General features: G+C 32.1%; 2 protein-coding genes and 1 pseudogene across 4 annotated transcripts; 1 reads left to right on the forward strand and 2 right to left on the reverse strand.

Moving 5' to 3' along the window:
- Nucleotides 1-287: 287 nt before the first annotated feature.
- LOC100806158 (putative disease resistance protein At3g14460) lies at nt 288-5,275 on the reverse strand. Of its 2 annotated transcripts, XM_041008208.1 has the most exons (3): nt 2,667-5,275; nt 1,257-2,432; nt 288-469 (listed from the first exon to the last, which is right to left on the reverse strand). In XM_041008208.1, the coding sequence occupies exons 1-3, from the start codon at nt 5,038-5,040 to the stop codon at nt 462-464; spliced, it is 3,558 nt and encodes a 1,185-aa protein (XP_040864142.1). In that variant the 5' UTR covers nt 5,041-5,275; the 3' UTR covers nt 288-461. The 2 variants fall into 2 exon arrangements, with proteins under 2 accessions (XP_040864142.1, XP_014621131.1); XM_014765645.3 differs by having other exon boundaries at nt 1,257-5,275.
- Nucleotides 5,276-12,249: 6,974 nt separating this feature from the next.
- On the forward strand, nt 12,250-13,938 carry LOC100806683 (cilia- and flagella-associated protein 20-like; annotated as a pseudogene).
- A 1,123-nt stretch (nt 13,939-15,061) lies between these two features.
- On the reverse strand, nt 15,062-21,002 carry LOC102661203 (putative disease resistance protein At3g14460). Of its 2 annotated transcripts, XM_041008211.1 has the most exons (4): nt 18,416-21,002; nt 17,009-18,181; nt 15,908-16,069; nt 15,062-15,476 (listed from the first exon to the last, which is right to left on the reverse strand). In XM_041008211.1, the coding sequence occupies exons 1-3, from the start codon at nt 20,826-20,828 to the stop codon at nt 16,065-16,067; spliced, it is 3,591 nt and encodes a 1,196-aa protein (XP_040864145.1). In that variant the 5' UTR covers nt 20,829-21,002; the 3' UTR covers nt 15,062-15,476; nt 15,908-16,064. The 2 variants fall into 2 exon arrangements, with proteins under 2 accessions (XP_040864145.1, XP_040864144.1); XM_041008210.1 differs by having other exon boundaries at nt 17,009-20,999.
- Nucleotides 21,003-25,900: the final 4,898 nt, after the last annotated feature.

Here is a 25,900-nt window from a genome sequence, read left to right on the forward strand (position 1 = left end):
GCGGAGCTCTTCTAGTTAGATTTAATTTAGGGCCTAAAATCACATTTAACATTTTCAAAGCTTTGCAATAGAAGAAAAATGAAATAAATACTTTTTTAGACGACAATTCTTCATAAAAAAAATTGGGAACAAAATTCATTTGTTAAATATCTTATCTGATAAATAATTCAGACGTCTAAAACCATGAATAAAATTTGGGTTTAGAAAATAATTATAGAGTATTTACATGGATTCAGATAGCTGAAGAGAGCCCCAAAGAAGTTAGAAGTATCATGAATTCACGATCATTAGTTTTAGAAGAAAACAAATTTGAAATTTTAGAAATGTACATGTCAGTGAATTCCCGATAAAAGCAATGCCCATAATCCTGTTACAAATTTAGCTGTACATAAACTAATGTTTAAAACAATGTAGAATAAGCATGCATCTCCCAGGATAGCAAGTAGCTAATCTGCATCTCATTAACCACCTGCACTCAATTGTTGCAAGTAAAAAGGAATAGACAAAAGGAGTTAGTTTGTGAAAGAAAGAGGATGCATACATATGCAAAAGTAATTTTAAAAATCTGGCAGATTGAAACTGCCAGAAAATGATAGTTTATGGTAATTTTAAAAATCTTAGGGACTCGATTAAAAAACTTACATGATCAAGGACTTAATTATTATTTTTTTAGTTTAGAAACCTACTTAAAAATTTTAAAATAATATAAGGACCAACCGAATAACTTAACCATGTAATTAACAGAAAAACTGATATGTGAAAAAGTACATGAGAACATTAAGCAAAAAAAGATGACAAGAGACAGAGAACGAAGCCCAACCCACATCATAGGAAGCTCTGCAAAGCAAGACTAAGTTTTCAGCGCATAGTATGATTTTTGAATGCCTTTTCATATTTAATATATAAACAATATCATATCTCAAAAGCTACAAAGCTACTGCGGAGAATTAGCACCTGATGAATAGCTACAAAGTTATTATTTTAAAATTATTATTTTTTTATCTCTATACTTATTTAATTGTCTCTCATTAATGTTTATAAAAAAAATAATTAAGTAAAAATATACAGAAAAAAAATAATTAATACATCTAAAAATTAAAAAAATAACCTTATAAAAAAAGATAAATAAATTATTATAAATAATCTTATAATTAGGATAAGAGGAAGTATTAGATATAAAAGGAAAAAAAAAAAAGCTGATGCGTTAAGAAGCATGTAGAAGTTTGACGATAATTCTTAAATATCAACATCATTACCGTGTAACGACACGCGTTTAATGTGAGCAATCTTTGGCCAGTCTTCGCCTTCGGGTTCCCGGCAACGTTGTTTGAGCAACGGACAATTGTAAGTCCACAAAGTTGAAATGGATTTGGGCAGACCCTCCTCTGGTAAGCATTGGAGCCTGGGGCAGTTAACAAGATGCAATGTCTTGAGAGAGGAGAGGTGGCAGAGACCTTTGTAGTCCAGTCTTTTTAGATCTGGACACTCCCTTATCCATAGATTAACAAGAGAGTGTGGCAGTACACCTTCCTCAGGAAGACACTCAACATCCACTCCTCCAATAGATAATCTTTCTAGAGAGTGATTGCCTCCCAATGCACTTTTCAATAAGTAGATAAGTTTGTAACTACCACCAAAGAGACCCATTCCTTTTAAATTTGATGGCAAACCTCCTTCGGGAAACATTTCAACTTTTGGACAATCCTCTATGTGCAGCCGATCAAGAGATGGAAGGAGGACATGCATTCCTTCAGGCAATGATTCTAATTGGGGGCACTCTCTCATACCAAGACTCTGGAGATGATTATGAGCCTGCCCCTGTGAAATCCTCTTTAGATTAGGACACTTCCTGATAAAAATCTTCCTGAGTATTGGGAAGATATCTAGCGGAAAGGTCGTTAGAGAGTCGCAGCCACCATTGATGTCCAAGCTTAGAAGGAAATCATAGCAACTGTGCATGGGAATATTGTTATTTGAACAAGAGTAATTGCGCCCAATCTGTTCGAGTAAGGCTGCCTCCACGTTGTGACCTTCAATGGTAAGCTCTTTCAAAGTTGTTGGATGATCAATTTGCAGCTCTTCACAGTCTGCTAGGTATAATTGATGAATATCAGGGGCACTGAGAGCAGAAGGTACAAGTTGTTGGCACCCAGAAATCTTTAGATAATTTAAATGACATAGTTGCTCTGGCAAGTGCCCTTTCAGCTTGGGACAACACTCCATAGAAAGACGTTGAAGACGTGGAAAAGCACCTGTCACACCTTTACATTCCCATTCTTCCCATTCCTTCATATCGGAGAACTTCAAAGATTCCAAGGATGTAAATGAACAAGAGCTACTCCCGAAAAAATCAGCATTAATACTCACAATCCCATCAAGCCCTTTAATTGAAAGCTCCTTCAGAAATGGCAAAAGTCCAAGGGCAGGCAAACCTTTCAGCTTGGGACAACGCACTATAAAAAGACGTTGAAGACGTGGAAAAGCACCTGTCACACCTTTACATTCCCATTCTTCCCATTCCTTCATCTGGCAGAACTCCAGTGTTTCCAAGGATGCAAATGAAGAAGAGCGACTCCCGAAAAAATCAGCATTAATACTCACAATCCCATCAAACCCTTCAATTGAAAGCTCCTTCAGACGTGGCAAAAGTCCAAGGGGAGGCAAACATAGGCAATATTTACAGTCCTTCAAGCTTAAGGACACCACATTACATGATGAATTATCCGATAACCAACTAGGAAATTGAGCACCACCGTAGTTCCTGATTGACAATTTCTTCAAATGTCTTGAAGGTTGCAGATTCTCAAGTACTTGTCTTTCTTTTATTGAATCATCAAGGTTCCGGTCCGCATCCCATTCTAACTCTAGATCCAGAAGATGGGTTTTATTTTTCAAATCTGCTGCCAATGCATCCAAGGGATTCACAATATTTTGCAGCTCCCAAATTGGTAGCCTTCCATGAAGATTGAGTTCCCCTAACTGTTGAATACTGCAGTTGTCGCTGCCCTTTCCAACATAAAACGAACTCAACACCTGAAGATTCTTTAGTTTTCCAATATGCATTGGCATCTTTCTCACTTTAGTGTACATAAATTCAAGACAGCGCAAATTGGTGAGTTTATGCAAATTTGAGGGTAGCTCCTCCAAAAGGTAGCAATGATTCAGCTTCAAGACTTGCAAGTTACAGAGAAAACACGTTGAATCAGGTAGTTTTTTTATGCCAGTATCGGAAAGGTCTAACGAACGAAGATGCTTAAGATTGCCTACAGAGTCAGGCATCTCTTGAAGGTCACAAAAAGACAAAGATAGGATGCGTAAGAACTTAAACTTGGAGAACAACTTATCTACTAGTTTCCTACCACCCCAACGACGCATATGTTGTCCTGGAAATGTGGGCATAAATGTCCGTAGCCTTTTAGCATGATATAAACTCTCGTACCCATCCAAATATTGATCGTATTGAGATACAAATGAAAAATGACGGACTTTTGATATACTTTTTGGTTTATCAACTTCTAACCTGAAACAGATGTCCCCACAAACATATTTTGCCAAATCATTGAGAAGGTCATGCATGACAAAATACTTTTCTCTACTTGATCGTTGAAAGAAGGACCTTGATAATAGATCATTGAAGTATTGTTCACCAATTTCTTCTTGAGGATTACTCTGTTGAGAGCACTGTACAAAATTTTGAGTCACCCAGAACTGAATTAAGCTCTCCTTGTGAAACTTGTGATCTTTGGGGAATAAGGCACACTGTGCGAAACATCTCTTGAGATGAGAAGGAAGATGGTAATAGCTCAACAATAAAGCAGGGATGATTTTACTGTCTTCTATCGGTAACTCCCATAGCTTGCTTTTCAGTACACGTTCCCATTGTGAAAAAGATGGCTTTTTGTGTAAAAGACATCCAACTGTTTCTAAGGCTAGAGGCAACCCATGGCACTTCTCAACTATCTTTATCCCAATATCCTTCAGCTCAGCATTCAACTCAGGATAATCATCTTGGAATGCATGCTGAGAGAAAACTTGCCAGCTGTGATCTTCTCGTAATTGCTTTAGTCCACGTACTTCGTTTGAATGCATGATTGAAGCAACCTTGTTACTGCGAGTCGTGACAAGAATTTTACTTCCCTTAGCCCCATATTTAAGAGGAGTTTGTAAAGCCTTCCATTGATCTCGATGTTCGTTCCAAACATCATCCAGAACGAGAAGATATTTTTTCCCCGACAACTTTTCTTTCAATCTTCCATGAACCATTTCTAGGTCGTCTCCACTGTCATCTTTTGAGTTAGTGATTTTGTTAAGAATGTTTTTGGTTACCATCAAAACATCAAAATCATCCGACACACAGACCCAGACTTTGATGTCAAATTTAGCCTCCACTATCCTTGGGTTGTTATACACATGTTGGGCAAGCGTGGTCTTACCCATCCCACCCATCCCCACAATCGAAAGTATTGATAGCTCGTTATGATTGTCAGTGTCAGAAGTCAGCCAATTAAGGATCGTAGCTTTGTCATCATCTCTGCCATAAATAACACTTTCAACCACCAAAGATGTGGATGACAATTTCTGTGACACTTTACTACCCGATCCTGATCCAACCCCAACACCACTAACATTATTCAAACCTAGATCATCCTTTTGGTCTAAAAGAGAATCTAGTTCATCAAGGACATCTTTGATCATTGATTCAAAATTGCATACCTTGCTTGCACTGGTCTGGGATTCAGCTTCCAACTCAGTTTTGGAGAATTCGTAGTCTATTTCCTCCAACAGATCCTCGGTATCAAGCAACACGTCTCTGACCTCATCAAGCCATGCTTTCACATTTGCATCAGTGAACTGCTTTTGTTCTGCATCATCAACCACAGTATTGACAGACCTCAGCTTCCCCTTCAACTTTTTCAGCAGCTTCTCATTGAGCTTTCTTCCACGAAAGTAATCCAAAACTTGATGAGAATCCAGCTTGTCAAACAGCACCTGAAGGACAGCACCAAAAAGAGCACCACCAAGGGTTTCGAGTACTGGCATGGTTGGAAAGAAAAGAAGAAAGGGTTGTGAAAATTGGAAGTAAGAAAGGGTAATGAAGATAGTGAGAAGAGGTAATGAATGAGTGACTATTTTGTTGAGATGGCTTTACTTGAAGGTTTGATGGCAAAACAGTAGCTGTTGATTCTTCCCGACAGCATAATAATGTGTGGAGCACATCTAATTTGCTTTACTTCTTTTATTATTTACTTTAATGAAATATGTAGCAACTTTAGTGGTTTTAGTCAATTTGGGTGGCTAACTTAACAATAATTTGAGACATAACGTTAACGTGCCGACAAAATCGTGAAAGGAACCTATTGGACAACTGAACAAAGAAGAGCAAACTCTGTTCACATTATTAAAGACTCAAACTTTTTTTTTTCCTTTTTCTTTTGGCATGTTATATTTTTAACAACTAGTGTGTGACCCCACGGATTAATCGCTTAATTTTACGAATATTTTTTATAAATACTTTATTAAACTTGTATTAAGAGCTCTTTATATCTAAAGTATGATATTTTTAATTAATTAATATTATTTATTATAGATATATAATTGATTATATATAGTAGACTATATTTTTAAATATAAGGTATAAGAGAAATTAAAATTAATTACCTATTAGATAAAATAGTAATTTAAATAATTATTGTGAAATAATATTTCAAATAATCTATAGTAACCGTTTTTAGTCATTATAAAAAAAATAAAAACAGTATATTATAATGAAAAGAAATTTTGAAGTATATTTTTTAAATTAAAATATTAATGCAAGCTATGCATGTCATGCGGGACTATATCCTGATTTATAGATATCAAACAAAATTAAATATGATTTTATCGTTGATAAATATATGATTTTTTTGTTTGTCTTTCAATAAATTTTATTTTGTGTTGAATTTTTATTAAAATATTAATTTATTTTTTATCTTTGATATTTTTTTTTTATTTTTAATATGTTAATAAATTTTGTATTTTATTTTTTAATAAAATAAAATTCATTTATTATTAATCAAGATTACAACAACAATTGACTAATTTATCATGAAACAGATATAAAGTCTATTAATTTATTAGAGAATAAAATAAAATATTAATGATAAAAAATAAAACTATTATTTTAACTGAGATTCAACGTAAAAAATTATTAAAAAATAAATATAAAAATTAAATATTTATTAAAAATTAAATATTTATTTAAATCTATCAAAAATCTTATATACATGCAGATTTGTTTCATTATTATTGATCATAATAAAAAATATTAAACAAGTTTAATATATGAGTCAATTTTGATGGCTAACTTATCAATAAATAAATCCAAGAAATCTAACATCTAAAATATATACGAGTCATGATGAGAATGTGTTAAATAATATAATTATGAAATAAAGAGAATACATTCAACAAATATATAAATAATAATTAACTCTAATAAAGTGATATGATTTCGGAAACGATTACAGAATCAAATATAACATACTCATTTGAATTTCTTTGATTTAATTTATTCACATTTTTTCGTTTAGATGGCTTCATGAAATAAGATAATAATGTGTGTTTTATATGATATCACATTTTAATTAAATTAAATTAAAACGAATAAAATAAAAGATTAACAATAACATTGTTACGAGGTTCTATTAAATTGCAATTTTTGTAGGTTCAGATAATAATGTAGGTTGGGATAACGTGTGGAGTGCGTCAAATTTGCTTTACTTCCTTTATCTACTGCAATGAAATATTAGTAGTTTTAGAGGTTTTAGTCAATTTGGGTGGCTCTACATGAAGGTTTGATGGTAAAGCTGTTGATTCTTCCCGACAGCATAATAATGTGTTTGCCCACATCAAATTTGCTTTACTTTCTTTATCTACTCCAACGAAATTTTGAACTATATTTTTTAAATTAAAATATTAATGTAAGCTATGCATGTCGTCCAGGAACTATGTCCTAATTTATGGATAATGCTACAAAATATGAAATAAACTTAAATATATTTTTAATTATTAATAAATATACGATTTTCATGTTTTTTTAATAAATTTTTGTTTTGTATTAAATTTTTAATAAAATAATCATATTTTTAATCATTGATATCTTTTTTTATTTTCTGTTAAATTAATAAACTTTGTATTTATTTTTTGATTAAAAAAAATATTTATTATTAGTCGAGATTAAAATAAAATTAACTAATTTATCAAAGACTAATACAAAATATTAAAAATAAAAATAAAATTATTATTTTATTAAAAAATTAAAGTAAAACAAAATTTATAAAAAAAATACAAAAATAAAATATTTATTAAAGATTAAAAGACATCTTTAAACCTATCAATAATTAGCAAATTTTGTATTTATTCCTGATAAAAAAATATTTATTATTAGTCAAGACTAAAATAAAATTAATTAATTTATCAAAAAATAAATATAAAATTCGTTAATTTATTATATACTAAAACAAAATATTGACAATAAAAATAAAATTATTATTTTATTAAATACTCAAAGTAAAACAAAATTTCTAAAAAAATAAACACAAAAATCAAATATTTATTAAAAATTAAAAAACATATTTAAACTTATCAAATATCTTATATGGATGCAGATTTGTTTCATTTATGTACATCCTTGATTTACTCTACGTATTAACTTTAACAAAAAAATATTAAGCAACTTTAGTGCATGAGTCAATTTCGATGGCTAACTTATCAATAAATAAATCCAAGGAACCTAACATCTAACATGTATATAAGCTATGAAAAGGTGTCAACGGACAGAATTATGGAATGAAGAGAATACATTCGACAAATATATAAATAATAACTAACTCTAATCAAGGGATTTGGTTATTAAAAACGTTTGCAGAATCAAATATAAGATACGCATTTGGATTTATTTGATTTATTGACATCTTCTCGTTTAGTTGGCTTCATGAAACATTTAAGCAAATTTAGTGTGATCAATCAATTTCTAATATATAAATTTAACTTAAATATATTTTTTATTCCTAATATATATTTGAATTTTATATTTGATTCATAATAAAAAAAAATGATTATGATGGATCCCTAATATTTAAAACGTTTTGTAAGAGATTCCTATCAAATTGTAGAATTATAGTCTAATAACAATGATAATAACAAACTTGTCATAGTTACAAAATAAGACTACTTAACATTTTAGAACTACATTACTTAACATTAAACAATGTAATTATTAAGTAAAGAGTATTGGACATGATCTCAAAGCCCACAACATTAAACCGAAAGGCAACTTTGGCTAATATGGTATAGATAAAAAAAAAAAAGGCAACCAAAAAGGCCTAATTACATCCCAAAAAATAAGTCTCCAATGATGGTCTCAAAATTTTCACTTATGAACTCTTACTACTTCTTAGGTATTTTTTATTGTCCAATAAGAAGACTACTACCTTCTTGATACACACGGTTCCTGCTTTTAACTTTGTTTCTTGTCACTAGTTTAGGTGTTCTAACAACTTTGACCTTGTCCATAACCCTTCTATCTCCTACTTGTTGAGCAACCTAAAAATAAAAAATTTATAAGTATTGAACATTGTTATATCAAGGAGAAGGGTTCAATCAAATAAGATTGTTAAATCAAATTAAAAAAACAACCTTGTCAAGACTAGTAACAACACCAATATTGCTTGTGTTGGAAAAGCCAATCTCGCACATGATTTAGCAACTTACTGACAAAGAGATGTTTAAAGGGTAAACAATAATAATAGACTAAAAAGACAACCCGTTCATCCTCTAAAATAAATAAACCAATGACCAGTTGACCATTAAAATCAAATAACATTTATAATGCATAATAATAGACTATAAAGTTCTGCACACTGCAAAATTCAACAAAGAAAAATTGGTCAGGCAAGTTATTGAGTATCAACTTGTTTCAATCAGAAAAAAAAAAGACTTCAAAATCTAGCAGCTTGAGACAAAATAATAATTAACTCTAATAAAGTGATATGATTCTCTACAGAATCAAATATAAGATACTCATTTGAATTTCTTTGATTTGATTTATTCACATCTTCTGGTTTAGATGGCTTCATGAAATAAGATAATAATGTGTCATTTTATATAATATCATATTTTAATTAAATTAAATTAAAACGAATAAAATAAAAGATTAACAATAACATTGTTCTGAGGTTCTATTAAATTGCAATTTTTGTAGGTTCGGATAATGTGTGGAGCGCGTCAAATTTGCTTTACTTCCTTTATCTACTGCAATGAAATATTAGTAATTTTAGAGCTTTTAGTCAATTTCGGTGGCCAACATCAAATTTGCTTTACTTCCTTTATCTACTCTAACGAAATTTTGACTATATTTTTTAAATTAAAATATTAATGTAAGCTATGCATGTCGTCCAGCAACTATATCCTAATTTATGGATAATGCTATAAAATATGAAATAGACTAAAATATATTTTTAATTATTAATAGATATATGATTTTCATGTTTTTTAATAAATTTTTGTTTTACATTAAATTTTTAATAAAATAATCATATTTTTAATCATTAATATCTTTTTTTATTTTCTGTTAAATTAATAAATTTTGTATTTATTTTCTTATTAAAAAATTTATTTATTATTAGTTAAGACTAAAATAAAATTAACTAATTTATCAAAGAATAAAATTAATTTATCAAAGACTAAAAAAAATTAAGAATAAAAATGATTGTGATGCGTCCTTAATATTTGAAACGTTTTGTAAAAAATTCCTATCAAAATGTAGAATTATAGTCTAATAACAATGACAATAACAAACTTGTCATAGTTACAAAATAAAAGTACTTAACAATTTAGAACTACATTACTTAACATTAAACAATGTAATTATTAAGTAAAGAGTATTGAACATGATCTCAAAGCCCGCAACATTAAACCAAAAGACAACTTTGGCTAATGTGGTATAGATTAAAAAAAAGCCAACCAAAAAGGCCTAATTACATCGATAAACAATCAGCCATCCAAAAAATAAGTCTCCAATGATGGTCTCAAAATTTTCACTTATGAACCCTTACTACTTCTTGGGTGTTCCTTATTGTCCAACAGGAAGGCTACTAACTTCTTGATACACACGGTTCCTACTTTTGACTTTGCTTCTTGTCACTAGTTTAGGTGGTCTAACAACTTTGACCTTATCCACAACCCTTCTATCTCCTACTTGTTGAGCAACCTAAAAATCAAAAGTTTATAAGTATTGAACATTGTTATATCAAGGAGAAGGGTTCAATCAAATAAGATTGTTAAACCAAATTAAAAAAACAACCTTGTCAAGACTAGCGACAACACCAGATGTTGCTTGTGTTGGAAAAGCCAATCTCGTACATAATTCAGTCAATCTTGTCGATTGCATTATTTTCCTTTGAATTACATCAATAATAAATTAACTTTTTCAGACTTTGGATCCCCTTAGGGGCTATTCATGCAACAGGTATTGATCTTTCAAATCACTTGACTTTTTTGTTAGTTATTGCCTCGCCCAATAAAACAAAATTTCCTTACAAAAATAAACTAACAAAATTAATGTCACATACAACATAATGTTCACCATCACTTGAAATCTCACCAAGTTGGTGGACTTTTCAATCCTCAAAGACATATGTGTAACAGGTTGTGATTGAGAAGCTGGTGGTGGTGCAGACTTGGCACTTTTGACAATCTTTGATGAAGCTTATGGCTTAGGTGTTGGTTGTGCACTTTTGATAGTCTTTGATGAAGCTTGTGCTTGAGGTCCTAACTTTGCACGCTTTATAGTGTTTGATGAAGCTTGTGCATGAAGTCTTGACTTTGCACGTTTGGCAATGTTTGATCAAGCTTGTGGCATAGGTACTGGTTGTGCACTTTTGATAGTTTTTTTGAGAAGATTGTCCTTCAGATGTTGGCTTTGAACCTTTGATAGTCTTTGAAGAAGCTTGTGGATGTGGGGTTTGTTTTGCCATTTTCATTATTGTTAGTCATCATCTATAACTAACTTTTGTATAGAAATGTTTTAGAAAATGTTTATCTTTTCCCCAATTTTTGGTTATTTTTGTAGGATTGTAAATAATTGCTTGTTTAGTTTAATATTTGCTCAGTAGATACTCTCCACATGAAATTAATGCAATTTCCACTTCAATTTCAAGTAAAAATGGGAAAAATTGGAAGGTGAAGCAGCTAGTGTCTCGCTAAGCGAGGCCCATGCATTTAGCGAGTATCATTCGTTAAGTGAGACATTAGCTCGCTTAACGAGTTAGAGGAATCTTGAAGAGAAACTGTCATGCAAGCACGTGCCCAACGCGTCATCAGCTCGCCTAGCGAGTCGTTTGTCTTTTCTGACGCTTAGCGCGCCTAGCTCGCTAAGCCAAAGTTCACTTACTCGCTCTAAGCGCGCCTTCGAAGACAGAAAGTCCTTTTTAAAGCCTGAAGTGAAAAATGAAAAAGGGGGATTGAGAAGAGAGGTGTGCGAAGAACAGAGATGGCTTGCTGTGACCACTAACCCTATTTGCATCTGCCTTTTGTTTTTGGCAAAGATGGCTTGCTGTGATCGTAATTTTTTATTTGTTATTTTGCTATATTTTTGTTATGCTGTCATTTTCAGGTTAGCTCTGCATCAGTACAGGTTCGTCGTGTGTTGCTTTTTTTGTTTACTTTACGCTGCTTATCTTGTTCGTGTATATATACTTTGTGATTTCCTTATTTGTTATTTGGTATATTGCGTTTTTGGATTATGCTATGATTTTGAAGTCAAAAACTGCATGACTACGGCTTTGTGGGGTCTTGGTTTGTTTACTTTACGATGTTTATGTACTTTTTTGGCTGATTCGCTTACTTGTCGCGGGACTGTTTGGCTACATTTTTTTTGTTGTGTTTTCGAAACATTTATGGTTATATCTTTGTGTCATAGTTGTGTCTTCCTATGTTTACTTTACGGTGTTTATCTTCTATGTGCGCGATTTTGAAGTCCAAAAAACTGCATGTGTAGTCATGTAAAATTTGTAGGGTCATTTGTTCGATATTATTTTTTCTTTTATATTTGTAAATACTATACTAATATTAAAATAAAATTAATTAATATAAAATTAACTACCATTTACTTGGAGGTTGAAAAATCACATTCTATATTCAGCAAAACTGTCGTTCTAGTTACTGTAATGTATATTCAATCCACATCTACTACCATTCACATTTATGAAAATGTCTGGCCAAACCCGAATGGGTATTGGTAGTGGCTGTAATAGCCCGGCAGATAGGGTTTGGTACTTGTTTCTTTGGCAGGTGTCTCATGCTGCTACATAATTGTGTATTACCATTTTGAATGCCTTCAGATAAAAACAACTGAGTAATCCTCTTATAAATTCTGAAAAACCCAAATGCCCTCCTATGGAAAAATCATGAAAGCTGACCTCATAGTTAGCATATTTGTGGCTTGTTTGATTATAAGAACAATCTTTTTCATGTTCAAGGTAAATATTATGTGACTGATTTTTCTTGAACTTTGTTTAGTTGTGAATGGCCATGTTAAACGACCACAGGATGAAGACATACAATCCAATGTACTGGAAATAATTGGATCAAATATTCAGTCCACATACATTACGTGCCCAGCTGACCCAGCTGCAACACTTGGTATAAAACTTCCATTCTTGGTTTTGATTGTCAAGAATCTAATGAAGTATTTCACATTTGAGATTCAAGTTTTGGATGATAAGAATGTCAGGCGACGATTTCGAGCCTCAAATTTTCAAGTGTGTAAGTCTGCCCATGTTTTTGTGTCTAATGGGTTTACCCACAACTTGCAGAATTTTAATTTCTTCCATATGTATTTTGTGCATGACTGCTTGGTTGTACCTAATATTATAGAGAACTTTGATTTTCTAAATAGTAATGCTTTGGCATGATTCTATTTTTGGATCATTGTATTTTTTAGTTAGAAAGTCTTAGAAGAAGAATCTTGGTTATGTTCCTCGAGTCTGATGAAATTCACATTTTTTTACTGCATCTACATTCGATTAGTTTGTATGTGCAGAATTGCATTGAGATTAAGTACAATCTTTCATTTTTAAATCACCGTAAGACTGGGGAATATTAGTGTTAAAATAGTTCTTATTATCATCCAATGTCATTCTTTAGGTATACTGTGATGTTTATAAAAATAAAAAGATTAGGAAAATTATAACAAACATTTTTGCTAAAACAATCTTGATATGTTTTCTGAAATACATGGATCCCATTTCTTTTTGAAATACTGTCAAATATGGATTACAAATGATTTCATGTTCTCTTATTTTCATGTCATAATAGGCTGTCACTCGGGTAAAGCCCTACATGTGCACTATGCCACTGAGAATGGATGAGGGGTGGAATCAAATCCACAGTTTAACCTGGCTGATTTCACCAAGAGAGCATATGGTACTAATTATGTGGAGACACTGCAAGTTCAGGTACATGCAAACTGTCGCCTGAGAAGGATTTACTTCTCTGACCGCCTCTACTCTGAAGAGGAACTCCCTCCAGAGTTCAAATTTACCTTCCAATGCAGGTTAGACTTTAGAGATGCCCTCATTTGGAAGACTAGTTCTTTTTATGTTTATCTTTTATTGTAAAGTGTATGTTATGAGTCTCTCTGTTTTGTTTTTTTTTTTGGTAAAATCTCACCTTGTGCTTATCATCATGCAGAAATCATGAAAAAATGGGAGTTTGGAGTTGTAGCCTGGAGAAATTGATGTGATTTTTTATATCCGTACTACATATAGTTCTACTAGTTGACTTTATTCTAAACTTTGTATCTATGTTGTGCTAGATTAATATTGCTCGTTCAAGTAACATTAAGTTGTGTAGGGTGTTCTGATGCTTGTCTCTAATATTCGAAGTTGACTTTGATGATGATTGGTGTCTTTGTATGTTAGTTTCTAACCAAAGAAAGGATGATAGTGTTATAAATGTATTGCATTAATAATAGATAGGCCTAAATATCTGGTTATCTTAAGAATAAAAAAAAAAAAATTCAAATAGAATAAACATTGAATATAAGTGGGTAGCGGGAATCAATAACAAAATACAAAATACCCTCTTGTTTAACTTAATGTAATGTTTTTGCAAAGTTCTTATTTTGAGTTTTCCTTCATTAAAGAGAAGTTGGGATAAAAACAATTTTATGTTTTAAAAAATTAAAGCTAAAGCTAATTATTACATTTTAAGAGTATAGAAGTGAAGAAAATAAAAATTAAAGACTATTTACAAACAAATGAAAAAAAAAAAGTAAAATAGTTAATTTGGTGATTTTTGTTTAAACTTCAGCTACATGAAAGTTGCTGTTTTTTTATACTAACCATTTATGTAAAGGGCCCAAACAAAAAGAAATAATATAAGAGAGCCAAGGCAATGTATTGTGCACTTTCATCATTATTGCATCGTATACTTCTTACTGCATTTTGTAATGGGCTTTCCTGGATGCGATGGGAGGTGCAGCATGGAATGGTGGAAGTGCAGAAAATAAATGCCAAGAGACAATGATGTTTCTAAGTTCCACGGTGAAGGCTAAAAAAAATAGTGCTACAAAAGTTGAGATATAGTTAGTCATGTAGTATTGAGAATCAAAATGATTAAATGAAAGAAATATCAAGGATTTCAATTGACGTAAGATTAACGCATTAAGTTCGAGACTGCAAAGATAAAGAGTGATTTACTACATGCAGCCAATGGTGCTTTTGGTTTGATTCATTAACTAAATGACATCATGCAAATTAATGAAATGCATTTCTGTTTAGTTTTAAGTTTTAAACTTTTATAATGCAACAAATTAAATTGCTTATTGCTTGTGGAGCTCTTCTAGTTAGATTTAATTTAGGGCCTAAAATCGCATTTAACAATTTCAAAGCTTTGCAATAAAAGAAAAATGAAATAAACACTTTTTTAGACGACAATTCTTTATAAAAAAAAATTGGGAACAAAATTCATCTGTTAAATATCTTATCTGACAAATAATTCAGACGTCTACACCCATGAATAAAATTTGGGTTTAGAAAATAATTATAGAGTATTTACATGGATTCAGATAGCTGAAGAGAGCCCCAAAGAAGTTAGAAGTATCATGAATTCACAGTTTTAGAAGAAAACAAATTTGAAATTTTAGAAATGTACTTGCATGATGTAAGCTCTGGAATTAATAAGTCAGTGAATTCCCGATAAAAGCAATGCCCATAATCCTGTTACAAATTTAGCTGTACATAAACTAATGTTTAAAACAATTTAGAATAAGCATGCATCTCCCAGGATAGCAAGTAGCTAATCTGCATCTCATTAACCACCTGCACTCAAGGACTTTCAAAGGCACCAGGAGGACATTGGTCATCGTGCAATGTATCTTTTCCATGGACACAAGAAAATTTGAGTTTGACGACCTTCACCAATTTCCTAGTCTCCTGATAATCAGCAAACATGACCAGTAAATAAAACAATGTATTTTGACAGAATTCAACTACAAGGTGGAGCACAATGATGTTCGAAATTGTTGCACGTAAAAAGGAATAGACAAAAGTAGTTAGTTTGTGAAAGAAAGTGGATGCATACATATGCAAAAGTAAATCTTATTGTATTAATCTGTTAATGCTTGGGATATAACATCTATTAGACTTTTGTAGATTTTTACTCAAAGTCATCCCTGATCTGTGTAAGTTAAGCCATCCTCCCCCATTAATATTAGGTGTCACTTATGCTACAATTTGATGCTATCTAGAGAGTAAAAATGTAAAACATTTCCAATAAACAAGATTGCAGTATAGGGATGAGTAACTATATGTAACAAGTAACTATTTGATTAGAAACAAGTAACTATATGTACCAGAGTACATACCTTATTCAAAGCTAGAATATTTGGAGGCATTCAGTGGCTGGAATTTCTGATGATACTTTTGACGTACAAACTATTACTCCCCCGATATTGATTAATCTTCAAAGTACAAACCAATTTGGAAATCCTGTACTAACATAGCTCCTGGTTGACAGCTCTTTCAATCTGATATCATAAATGCATTTCAATAATTAGATGAGAAGAATGGACATTAGTAGATTTTAAGAATCTAAGATGAATAAAACAAAAGATAAAATGTTGCTTCATTTAAGATTCTTTATAGTTTCTTCGAAGTTAAGGAAACATTTGAAAACAGAAAGCTACACAATATGTTATTAGGTTAAATTATGCAGTGGGTTCCTAAATTATTTTGGAATTTTCAAGTCCCTAAACTAAAATAGTAGGTGCCTCTGGTTATTAATCTCGCAGATTGAAACTGCCAGAAAATGACAGTTTATGGTAATTTTAAAAATCTTAGGGACTCGATTTAAAAACTTACATGATCAGGGAGCTAATTATTATTTTTTTAGTTTAGAAACCTACCTGAAAATTTTAAAATAAGATAGGGACCCACTGAATAATTTAACCATGTAATTAACAGAAAAACCGATACGTGGAAAAGTAACATGAGAACATCAAGCAAAAAAAGATGACAAGAGACAGAAAATGAAGCCCAACCCACATCATAGGAAGCTCTGCAAAGCAAGACTGAGTTTTCAATGCATAGTATGATTTTTGAATGCCTTTTCATATTTAATATAAGCAATATCATATTTCAAAAGCTACAAAGATACCGCCGAGAATTAGCACCTGATGAATAGCTACAAAGTTATTATTTTAAAATTATCATTTTTTTATCTCTCTACCTATTTTGACTCTCATTAATGTTTATAGAAAAAATAATTAAGTAAAAATATACAGAAAAAAATAATTAATACATCTAAAAATTAAAAAATAATCTTATAAAAAAAGACAAATAAATTGTTATAAATAATCTTATAATTCGAATCTGAGGAAGTATTAGATATAAAAGAAAAAAAAAAGCTGATGCGTTAAGAAGCATGTAGAAGTTTGACGATAATTCTTAAACATCAACATCATTACCTAATAACGACACGCGTTTAATGTGAGCAATCTTTGGCCAGTCTTCGCCTTCGGGTTCCCGGCAACGTTGTTTGAGCAACGGACAATTGATAATCCACAAAGTTGAAATGGATTTGGGCAGACCCTCCTCTGGTAAGCATTCGAGCCTGGGGCAGCCAACAAGAAGCAATTCCTTGAGAGAGGAGAGGTGGCAGAGACCTTTGTAGTCCAGTCTTTTTAGATCTCCACACTTCCTGATCTCTAGATAAACAAGAGAGTGTGGCAGTACACCTTCGTCAGGAAGACACTCAACATCCACTCCTCCAATAACTAAGCTTTCTAGAGAGTGATTGCCTCCCAAGGCACTTTTCAATGAGGACATAAGTTTGTAACTACCATAGAGACTCATATATTTTAAATTTGATGGCAAACCTCCTTCGGGAAACATTTCAACTTTTGGACAATCAATTATGCACAGATCATGAAGAGATGGAAGGAGGACATGCATTCCTTCAGGCAATGATTCTAATTGGGGGCACTCTTTGATATACAGACTCTGGAGATGATTATGAGCCTGCCCCTGTGAAATCCTCTTTAGATTAGGACACTTCCTAATAAAAATCTTCCTGAGTATTGGGAAGATATCTAGCGGAAAGGTCGTTAGAGAGTCACAGCCACCATCAATGTGCAACCTTAGAAGGAAATCATAGCAACTGTGCATGGGAATATTGTTATTTGAACAAGAGTAATTGCGCCCAATCTGTTCCAGTAAAGCTGCCTCCACGTTGTGACCTCTAATGGTAAGCTCTTTCAAAGTTGTCGGATGATCAATTTGCAGCTTTCCACAGTCTCCTAGGGTTAATTGATGAATATCTGGGGCACTGAGAGCAGAAGGTACAAGTTGTTCGCACCCAGAAATCTTTAGATAATTTAAATGACATAGTTGCTCTGGCAAGTGCCCTTTCAGCTTGGGACAACGCTCCATAGAAAGACGTTGAAGACGTGGAAAAGCACCTGTCACACCTTTACATTCCCATTCTTCCCATTCCTTCATATCGGAGAACTCCAAAGATTCCAAGGATGTAAATGAACAAGAGCTACTCCCGAAAAAATCAGCATTAATACTCACAATCCCATCAAGCCCTTTAATTGAAAGCTCCTTCAGAAATGGCAAAAGTCCAAGGGGAGGCAAACCTTTCAGCTTGGGACAATCCACTATAGAAAGACGTTGAAGACGTGGAAAAGCACCTGTCACACCTTTACATTCCCATTCTTCCCTTTCCTTCATATCGAAGAAATTTAAAGATTCCAAGGATGTAAATGAACAAGAGCTACTCCCGTAAAAATCAGCATTAATACTCACAATCCCATCAAACCCTCCAATTGAAAGCTCCTTCAGAAATGGAAAGAGTCTAAGGGGAGGCAAACGTTGGCAAGATCGACAGTTCTCCAAGGTTAAGGACACCACATTCAATAATGAATTGTTGAATAACCACCTTGGAAATTGTTTACCCCCATAGTTCCTGATCTTCAACTTCTCCAAGTGTTTGGAAGGCTGTAGATTCTCGATTACAATTTCATCTCTTTTTTTCATTGAATCATTGGGGTTCCAGTCTGAATCCCATTCTAACTCTAGCTCGACAAGGTGTGTTTTATTTTTTAAATCCACTGCCAATGCATCTGAGGGATTCTCAACATTCTGCAGGTTCTCAATTGATAGACTTCCATGAAGATTGAGTTCTCCTAGCTGCTGGATACTGAACTCCCTACTTTTGCCAACATTAAACGAACTCATTAATACTTGAAGATACTCCAGTTTTCCCAAATGTGCTGGTACCTTTCTCACTCCAGTATACATTAATTCAAGGCGATGCAAATCAGTGAGTTTATGCAAATTTGAGGGCAGCTCCTTCAAATGTTCACAACCATTTAGCTTCAGTATTTGCAAGTTGTAGAGTGAACATATTGATTCAGGTAGTTTTTCTATTCCAGTATTGGATAAGTCTAAGGAACGGAGATATTTGAGATTACCCACAGAGTCAGGCACCTCTCTTAGGTCATGACAAACAGACAGAGATAAGACACGTAAGTAATTAAACTTGGAGAACAATTCATGTATTGACATCTCGCAATCCCAATATTTGTCACTTGTTGGCATATAAGTACGTAACTTTTTTGTGTCACATAGAGTTCCAAACCCATCAAAACATTTAACGTCAATTAAAAAATGACGGGTTGCTTTTGGTGTACCTTTTGTTTGATTCCCATCCAATCTGAAACAAATGTCCCCACAAATAAATCTTGCCAAATCGTTGAGAAGGTCATGCATGACAAAATCTGTTCTCTCTGTGTTGCTTGATTGTTGAAAGAAGCACCTTGATAATAGATCATTGAAGTATTGTTCACCAACTTCTTCTGGACTCTTACCCTGTTGAGAACATTGTAGAAATTTTTCAGCCATCCACAATTGTATTAAGCACTCCTTATCAAACTCATAATCTTTGGGGAATAAGGCACAATAAGCAAAACATCTCTTGAGATGAGAAGGAAGATGGTGATAGCTTAGTGCTAAAGCAGGTACAATATCACTACGCTCTATTGAAAATTCCCATATCTCGCTCTGCAATATGCTTTTCCATTCCGTAACAGATGACTTGTTGTGTAATAGACTTCCCATTGTTTTCAAGGCCAGAGGAAGTCCTTTACATTTTTCAACTATCTTCATACCAATCTCCTTGCAATCTGGATTTGGTTGAATATTATCATCTTGGAATGCATGTTTAGCAAACAACTTCCAGCAATGATCTTCTTGTAATTGCTCCAGGAGGTGTTCTTCTGACCTCATGGTAGAAGCAACTTCCTTACTACGTGTGGTGGCAATAATTCTACTCCCCTGAGCCCCAAAAACAAGATGTTTTAGCACAGCTTCCCATTTAAGTCGGTTTTCGTTCCAAACGTCATCCAAAACAAGAAGAAATCTCTTCCCCGTCAATTTTTCTTTCAATCTTCCGTGAACCATCTCTAGGTCTCTACTATCATCAGTCGATTTAGTGATGGCCTCAAGAATTGTTCTTGTTACCCTGAAAGCATCAAAATCATCTGAAACACAGACCCAAGCTTTGACATCAAATCTAGCCTCCTCGATCCTAGGGTCATTGAATACAAGTTGAGCAAGTGTGGTCTTACCCATCCCACCCATGCCCACAATAGAAAGTATCGATGGCTGGTTAGGATTGCCGTTGTCAGATGTCAGCCAATCAAAAATCATTTTTTTGTCTTCATCTCTGCCATAAATATCACTTTCAACAACTGAAGATGTTGATTGTGATATCTGTGGTACTGCACAACCCAATTCTGATCCAACCCCAACACCACTAGCATTTTTCAAGCCTAGATCATCCTTTTGGCTTGAGAGAAGTTCTAATCTATCAAGGATTTCTTCCATCCTGGATTTAATTTCCCTGTTAAAGGAACTAGCAGGAGAAGATTTGAAGAAATTTGGTACCTTGCAAGTGCAGGTTTGAGACTCAGCTTCAGCTTCAGCTTCGACCTGGCATTTGGAGATCTCATGTTGTATTTCATCCAAGATATCCTCTGCGTCAAACACAGCATCTTTGACCTTAAGAAGCCAGTTTCTGACAAGTGGATCTCTGAACTGCTTTAGTTCTGCATCATTAGCCAGAGCCTGTATGGAGTTCAGCTTGATTTCCAAGTTGTTGAGCAGCTTTTGATCAAGCTTTCTTCCACGAAAGAAGTCCCGAACTAGATGAGAAGCAAGCTTCTCAAATGCAACCTGAAGGAAAGCATTAAGAAGAGCACCACCAACCAATTCTAGTGCCATGGTAGGAAAGGGAGTCGAGTGGATGAATGGAAATGAGTAATTTGAAGTGAAGTGCAGGGTTCATGAACTGATCAAATCAGTGATAGGCAATTTTATGAAGGATGGCTTTAATTAAGATTGAGTCAACCAATAACTGTTGAGTCTTCCCAACAACACAAACTTTGACAGCTGTATTCCATGAATTAATGCGTGGCTATGATTCTGCTGAGGGTAGCTCCTGGGATATTAACCAACACTTGTTAGTTTTAATTTTATGAGTAAAAATAGTAAAAAAAATAAAAATTATTATTTATTAAAAATTAAATATTTAAATAATTATAAAGGAAGAAATTAAAATACTTAATTCTTGTTTTCAGAAATTAAATATTTAAATAGTTTTTATTTTAAATAAGGAAATCACAAAGTATATATAATTCTCGTGTGTTGCTTTTTTTATTTACTTTAAGTTGTTTATCTTCTTCGTGTATATATATTTTGCGATTTCCTTATTTGTTATTTGGTATGTTGCGTTTTTGGATTATGCTATGATTTTGAAGTCAAAAACTGCATGACTACGGTTTTTGGTGTCTTGGTTTGTTTACTTTACATTGTTTTATATATTTTTTTTGTTGATTCGCTTACTTGATGCGAGACCATTTGGCTGCATTTTTTTTGTTGTGTTTCCGAAACATTTATGGTTATATCTTTGTGTCACAATTGTGTCTTCGGATATTCACTTTACGGTATTTTTCTTCTTTGTGCGCAATTTTGAAGTCCAAAAAACTGCATGTGTAGTCATGTAAAATTTGTAGGGTCATTTGTTCGATATTATTTTTTTCTTTTATATTTGTAAATACTATACTAATATTAAAATAAAATTAATTAATATAAAATTAACTACCATTTACTTGGAGGTTTAAAAATCACATTCTATATTCAACAAAATTGTCGTTCTTATTACAGTAATGTATATTCAATCCATATCTACGACCATTCACATTTCTGAAAATGATGTCATTGAAATTTGTGTGTGCTCAGTTACCATTGACATTAGTATTTTTTATTATATTATTTGTGTTATTATTAGGTTATAATTTCGGTAAATATTACATATTATAGTAGATATTAGATTAGATATTAAAGGATATATAACTAATAGACTAGGTGTCACATGTACAACAATTTCCATATGCCCAATAACTGTGTGCCAGTTACATCAAGGATCATATTGGGAGTCTAAAAGACATGTAGTTATACAAATAATGTATAATGTATTACAACATAATTATCGGCAAACTAAATCATAAATCAATAAATTTTATGGAGAAAGTACAAGTCATTTAATTAATATGCATATTATAACAAATTGTAATTTAATTATTATTATCGGGAAATTAAAAGAATGTATTTAATGTACTAATTGTAATTATTATTACCAAGTTAGGTTACTAAATAGTTAAGTAATTAAAGAATGCCTATTAATTAATAAATAATAAATAACAAAGATTACGGAAATAGTAAAAGTCATGCATTTAATGTACTAATTGTACTTATTATTAGCAAGTAAGTTAGGTTACTACCTATTGATAAATTTAGTAGTATGCATTTCTGGGATGCGATGTGTATCAGAATCTTTGATAAGACTGTCAAAGAATGTCGCCATGAGTTTATTGCAGTATATTCTCTAACTTACACTCATCGATTAAATGACATTGTATATTTATAATGCATTTAAATTGTTTTTTAATTCGTAGGGTGGTGACAAGATCAAGGTGTTTTCTCCATGTGTGGATGAAATGTTGGGTAAGACCTGGGTTGTCAAGTTCAAGTAGTGTTTGTAGATGCAACAATCATTTGTGTTGAATGTTAGGAAAGAGGACCATCATATCCACACGTTGACATCCACACTTGGTTTATAGATAATAATCAATTAACCCTATGAGTGTATCACCTAAGGGAAGTCAGGAGTTGTTGGTACTAAAACTTCATCACATGATTACCATCCTACGGTGGGTATTTTTTTACGACATATTTTTAAGTATGCAATCAAAAAATTACTTTAAATGACATTCATGTTTGCTAATAATATTTTTAATGGTTACACAGTCTTCATTGTCACGGTCAGCTGATTACGATCCTGAAAAGATTGTCTTTGTCACTCCTGCCAAAAGAATGAGTGGTGAATTAGATTATGATGAATACACACAATATGAGCTATCAACGAACTAGCATGTGAAAGCTAAGTAATCAACTGCTATTTTATTGTTATATTGTAACTGTTTTAATTGTCTATGTTTTCTTTTACATGTGGTTTATCATTTTCAATGTACCATATAGGTCCAAATGATCATGTGTTTTGTGATCTAGAACAACATCAATTACCCATGATCTATGAACACTCAATTGTATCAATAGTAATTGGTACCCTTAAAATCAATTACATTAATGTTTCCATCTAATAACTATAGTTTATATCATTAAGATGATAATGCACAATATAATAATGACAAAAACATTATTTTAGAATTGGAAACAGATAAGATATAAATAAAATTTACCAAGCATGACCAAACTTTACTGTCTTTTTTAATTTAAAATCAAAGCACAAAGAACAATGTTTTTTATCATTTGTTTTTAAGGTAATTATTTATTATTTATGCATGTTTCGGAAACGTGCATTCTATTTACATTTTTGTAATCGAGTCAAATTTGTGGGGACAATTTGTTCAATGCAATTTATGTCTTTTTATAATCTTACGGAACTTGCTTGGACCATTAATTTTAAATTAATTTGTCACAAATATTTTTCAAAAAAAAAACTCTTACACTTTACGGAAGAACTTCTTCTATAAAAAGAAAAAAACTCTTACGGAAGAACTTCTTCCGCAAATTTTTACAAAAGACCTTTTTCGTAAGATTCTTACGGGAGAGATTCTTTCATAAAAAAAAACCTTATGGAAGAACCTCTTCTGTAAGAATCTTACGAAAGAGATTCTTTCGTAAAAAAAAAACTCTTACCGAAAAACTTTTTCTATAAGATTCTTATGGAAGAATTTCTTCCATAAGAGTTACGAAACTCTTACGGAGTTCTTTCGTAAAAAAAAAAACCTCTTCTATAAGAATTTTACGAAAGAGATTCTTTCATAAAAAAAAAATTCTTACCGAAAAACTTTTTCTATAAGATTCTTATGGAAGAATTTCTTCCATAAGAGTTACGAAACTCTTACGGAAGAAATTTTTCCTTAAGAGTGAAGGACAAAATTGAAAAAATGAGAAATTGTAGGATACACCAGTAATATTGTTGAGTGCACCTAACAACACCCTTCATAGACTAAGGTTACTTCAAAGTACATGTTGCACCTCTTATTAAATTTTGAAAAGTCTAATCCCTGGAATGTAATGAGAGATGTCGAATGTAATTTTAAGATTAATTATTTATTATAACTATTAAATTTTAAGAAAATAAATAATGAAAATGTACAGTAATTCTATGAAATAACAGTGTTTAATTCGTCGTGTTGCTAAGAATGGAAACCCTATTAAAAGTTCACGCTCTTAGGATTAGAATTCAAAAGCTACTAGGGCCACATGATAAGGGGGAAATATCTTCAATATGCCTTATAAGATGATTTTATTGTCTCTGAACGTAACTCAAGACCCTGACCAGACATAAACAGAGCAAGAAAGAAAGAGACCGATTATGGGTCTGATTAAAATTTGCAATAATATAAACAAACCACCCGAGAATCATTTATACAAACGAAAGTTTCAGTTAAAGTGGAGCTTTGAGAAAATGGGAAAGTTGTTGTGTGTGTGTCAAATATGTAAATAAGAAAAAGCAGCAAACTAGCTAACGGTTTCAGTTAAATTGTGCATATAATTTTAGGAATCTTAACTATTGTATCTCTCCACCATAGAAAAAAGTTTGAGATATTTTCTTTATTTGATCTTTCGATTAAGAAATCACTTGAACAAGCAAACTTGATCATATCTTATTAACAACTTAACAACCTCCAACGAATTAACAATTTCTTAAGATTAATCACTCTCTGCTGGCAGGTTTTCAGGCAACATTATACCTCCCATTAGCTGAACTACCCTCACTAATCACCGGCCAATTATATGTTGTTGATTAAAAAGTATTTGCTACACTTTGTTTTTCTGTGACAGAAATCTTTGCTACACTAATCTGACGCAAATGAATAATTGAGGTAGCTACATACGCAAGTCATAAATCTAAATTTTGAGCAATTAATTAATAGAAACAAAAAAGAATGAAAAGAAGTCAAACCTAAAACTTACATATGCACTTAAATAGCTATTTATATTTGAGTTTAATGGTCAAATGTTATCATTCAATCACAAATCTTCATTGATATAGCTTTTAAAAAATTTATCCTAAAAATCAATAAATATATGATACATAATAAGTTATGATTAAATAATAATAAAAATTATTTTACATTTCAGTCTAACATATATTTTTTTTAATTGTTTGTCTAATGAAATCATTTGAATTATATTGTTCTTTTAGTATTTCGTGTCTATACATTCGCTTAATTAAACAATCTAGTTCCGGAGTGCATGCAATTTATTTATTTTGATCAAATAGACCACGAATGAAATAACCAAGGAAAGCATGGTCTGCGTATTATATAATAATCGCCATGTTTTAGTTGTTAGCATTCCCGAAATCACGGGGTGTTGGTTTGGAGATGGACAAACAAGTTGTTATTATAATAGGTACACACGTTCACATGTTCAAATTACAATTATACTAAGCACTATACTTGCGACCAATAGACAGTAGTGAGTGAATGCCGTACTTAAACGAAGTGATTGTCCAGACATGACTTATTATTGCTTGAGTTTAAAGGTTGAATTATTGGAATACTATTTTTATTCTTAATAAAATAATTATTTATTTATTTTTAAATTTTTGAATTAATCAAATTCTTTTTTATGAATTGAATAATTAAGATAAAAAATACCTAGTTATTAACTACAAGATAGTAACAATTAAAATGATTAAAAGGAAAAAAGAATAGAGGAAAATATACTCACACCTTTTTTCTCATATTACACTTCATTAT

The sequence above is a fragment of the Glycine max genome, chromosome 13 (assembly GCF_000004515.6).
Source record: "Glycine max cultivar Williams 82 chromosome 13, Glycine_max_v4.0, whole genome shotgun sequence".
Lineage (NCBI taxonomy): Eukaryota > Viridiplantae > Streptophyta > Magnoliopsida > Fabales > Fabaceae > Glycine > Glycine max.

Coding starts and splice junctions, on each gene's coding strand:
- LOC102661203 (XM_041008210.1), bottom strand. CDS start 20,828: ATGGCACTAGAATTGGTTGGTGGTGCTCTTCTTAATGCTTTCCTTCAG.
- LOC100806158 (XM_014765645.3), bottom strand. CDS start 5,040: ATGCCAGTACTCGAAACCCTTGGTGGTGCTCTTTTTGGTGCTGTCCTT.